The 2057-nt window shown below is 41.0% G+C and overlaps 1 protein-coding gene across 5 annotated transcripts in view; it reads right to left on the reverse strand.

Moving 5' to 3' along the window:
* The window catches only part of Scn1a (sodium channel, voltage gated, type I alpha subunit), a 98939-nt gene that overhangs the window by 57618 nt on the left and 39264 nt on the right, over positions 1–2057 (reverse strand). For all 5 annotated transcript variants that reach the window (XM_013027709.1, XM_013027691.1, XM_013027699.1 and 2 more), the window contains exons 8-9: positions 1452–1593; positions 702–908 (exon numbers count right to left, since the gene is read on the reverse strand). In XM_013027709.1, coding sequence (XP_012883163.1) covers positions 702–908; positions 1452–1593 — 349 coding nt within the window. The remainder of the gene's footprint in view (positions 1–701; positions 909–1451; positions 1594–2057) is intronic.

Raw genomic sequence — 2057 nt, forward strand, 5'->3', positions numbered from 1 at the left:
AGATGTCCGCTCCTTGTCGGTTCTTGCTGGTGTTGAGTAGAATCCTCTAGCCCGCTGCGTCTGGCTCCTTAGTCCCGGACTCTCTGTGTGAGCACTCAGGTATGGCCGCGGCTGCGGTCGCCGCTGCGACCCTGCCACCGCTGCCGCAGCGGCTGCTGGCAGGCGCTCAGATGTGTCTCCTTGTCTTGGCTTCCCCTCTCTTGTCTAACTCTCTGTCCTGTGATGGCACACTTGGTGTGATTCTCTGGCTTAGGACTGTTCACTGGAATTCTAAAACTGCTTTCTATGCGAGAGCTTGTTCAGATTCCAGCTTCTCCTCCGCCATCTTCCTGGAACTGCCTCACATATATTTTTAATCAATCATGTCTCTCTAATATTTTTTTTAATTTGAAACAACTGCCAGACACTGGTAGCTCATACCTGTAATACCAGCTACTCATGAGGCTGAGATCTGAGGACTGTGGTTCAGAGCCTGCCTAGACAAGAAAGTCCATGAGACTTTTATCTCCAATGAATCACCAGAAAAATCAGAAGTGGAGCTGTGGCTCAAGCGGTAAAGTGCTAGCCTGAAGCAAAAATATCTCAAGGACAGTGCCTAGGCCCTGAGTTCAAGTCCTAGGACAAGCACACATTTACCAAAAACAAAAACAAAACAAAAGGTTAGTGCTCTGAATAAAATAATACCTGCTTTGATTGTTTACCTGTGCCGCTTCTTGCTGCTTTTTAAGCTGTTCAAGCATCTGCTGAAATTCTGCCTCTTTTTGTTCTGCCTCTTCCAAGGTGGCCTGGTTCTGCTCTTCATAGGCCATAGCTACCACAGCCAGAATCAAATTTATAAGGTAGAATGAGCCCAAGAAAATGACTAGCACGAAAAATATCATGTATGTTTTCCCAGCAGCGCGTAATGTCTGAAAAGAAGGTCAGAATTCTTGTCAATATTATTTATTTAATGAGTGGCTTCACCCCATCTTTCAACTTGCTTATGTGTCTTGTACAATGATCATTACCCAGAAGGCTTCCTACTTCTTTCACCACTGATTTCTTTAAACCCAACTCTTGCCTCTCCTTTGACTTAGACATTTCCCTGATCTCTAAGAAGAGAGAGGTTAAAGAAGAGATCTAACTTATTCTACGTCTGGTTGGTTTACATCACCTCCTACCTCAGAGAGATTACTTGAGGGAGAAAATAGGGCTGAGGGGAGGTCTTGCCTTCTGATTAGGAGAAGTTGTGTCTTCAAAGCATAAGAAATAGGATTTGAAGAGAAATGGGAAAATGTGCTCCTTGGCTTTACTAAGTAGGGTAATATGCTATGATCAATAGGACAGAACTCAAATCTCTATTTCAAGGTTTTCACTCTCTCCTATATTTTGCTAGGGTTGGATCTCATGACTCACTTCATGTTCCTGTATATTTTTACTTAAAAGCGTTATATATCTCTTCAGATTCTCACCAGTTGGTAAAGATTTTCCCAGAAGTCCTGAGTCATCAGTCGAAATAGGGATAAAAATGCCCAACTGAAGGTATCAAAGCTTGTGTAACCATAATTAGGGTTTCTACCAGCTTTTACACACATGTATCCTTCTGGACATTGGCTGGAAACAGGGAACAAGAAAGTATGACAAGATATCCTGTTGTCTTTTTATTCTGATCAAATCCTATGGTTATGCTCTAGCCTGGATGATTTACTATTTAAAAAGATAGTAGCATGATAATGAATACATTTTCCAGCTTTTGACTTAATAAAATACACTAGCCACTAGGTGTAATTAGCATGGTAATTAGCATCTCAGGTTCATTTTCCCTACCTGTGAAATACCCATAGTTGACTACTAGCTTGATTTTATACTTACCTAAAGGATTGAACATTGCAAGCATATGCTACATTCACGAAGATGTCTCATCCAATCTATAAACAATTTTACTCTTTATCACTAAACTTAGTTATGGGAAATTAGTACAAATAAAATTAGTTGGTTATTAAGATTTAGTTTCTACAGAGAGGAGAAATGCATGTATACATATATTACATATATGTTTGTCACGCCACCTCCCCCCC

Source organism: Dipodomys ordii, unplaced genomic scaffold (assembly GCF_000151885.1).
Source record: "Dipodomys ordii isolate 6190 unplaced genomic scaffold, Dord_2.0 Scaffold5, whole genome shotgun sequence".
Classification (NCBI taxonomy): domain Eukaryota; kingdom Metazoa; phylum Chordata; class Mammalia; order Rodentia; family Heteromyidae; genus Dipodomys; species Dipodomys ordii.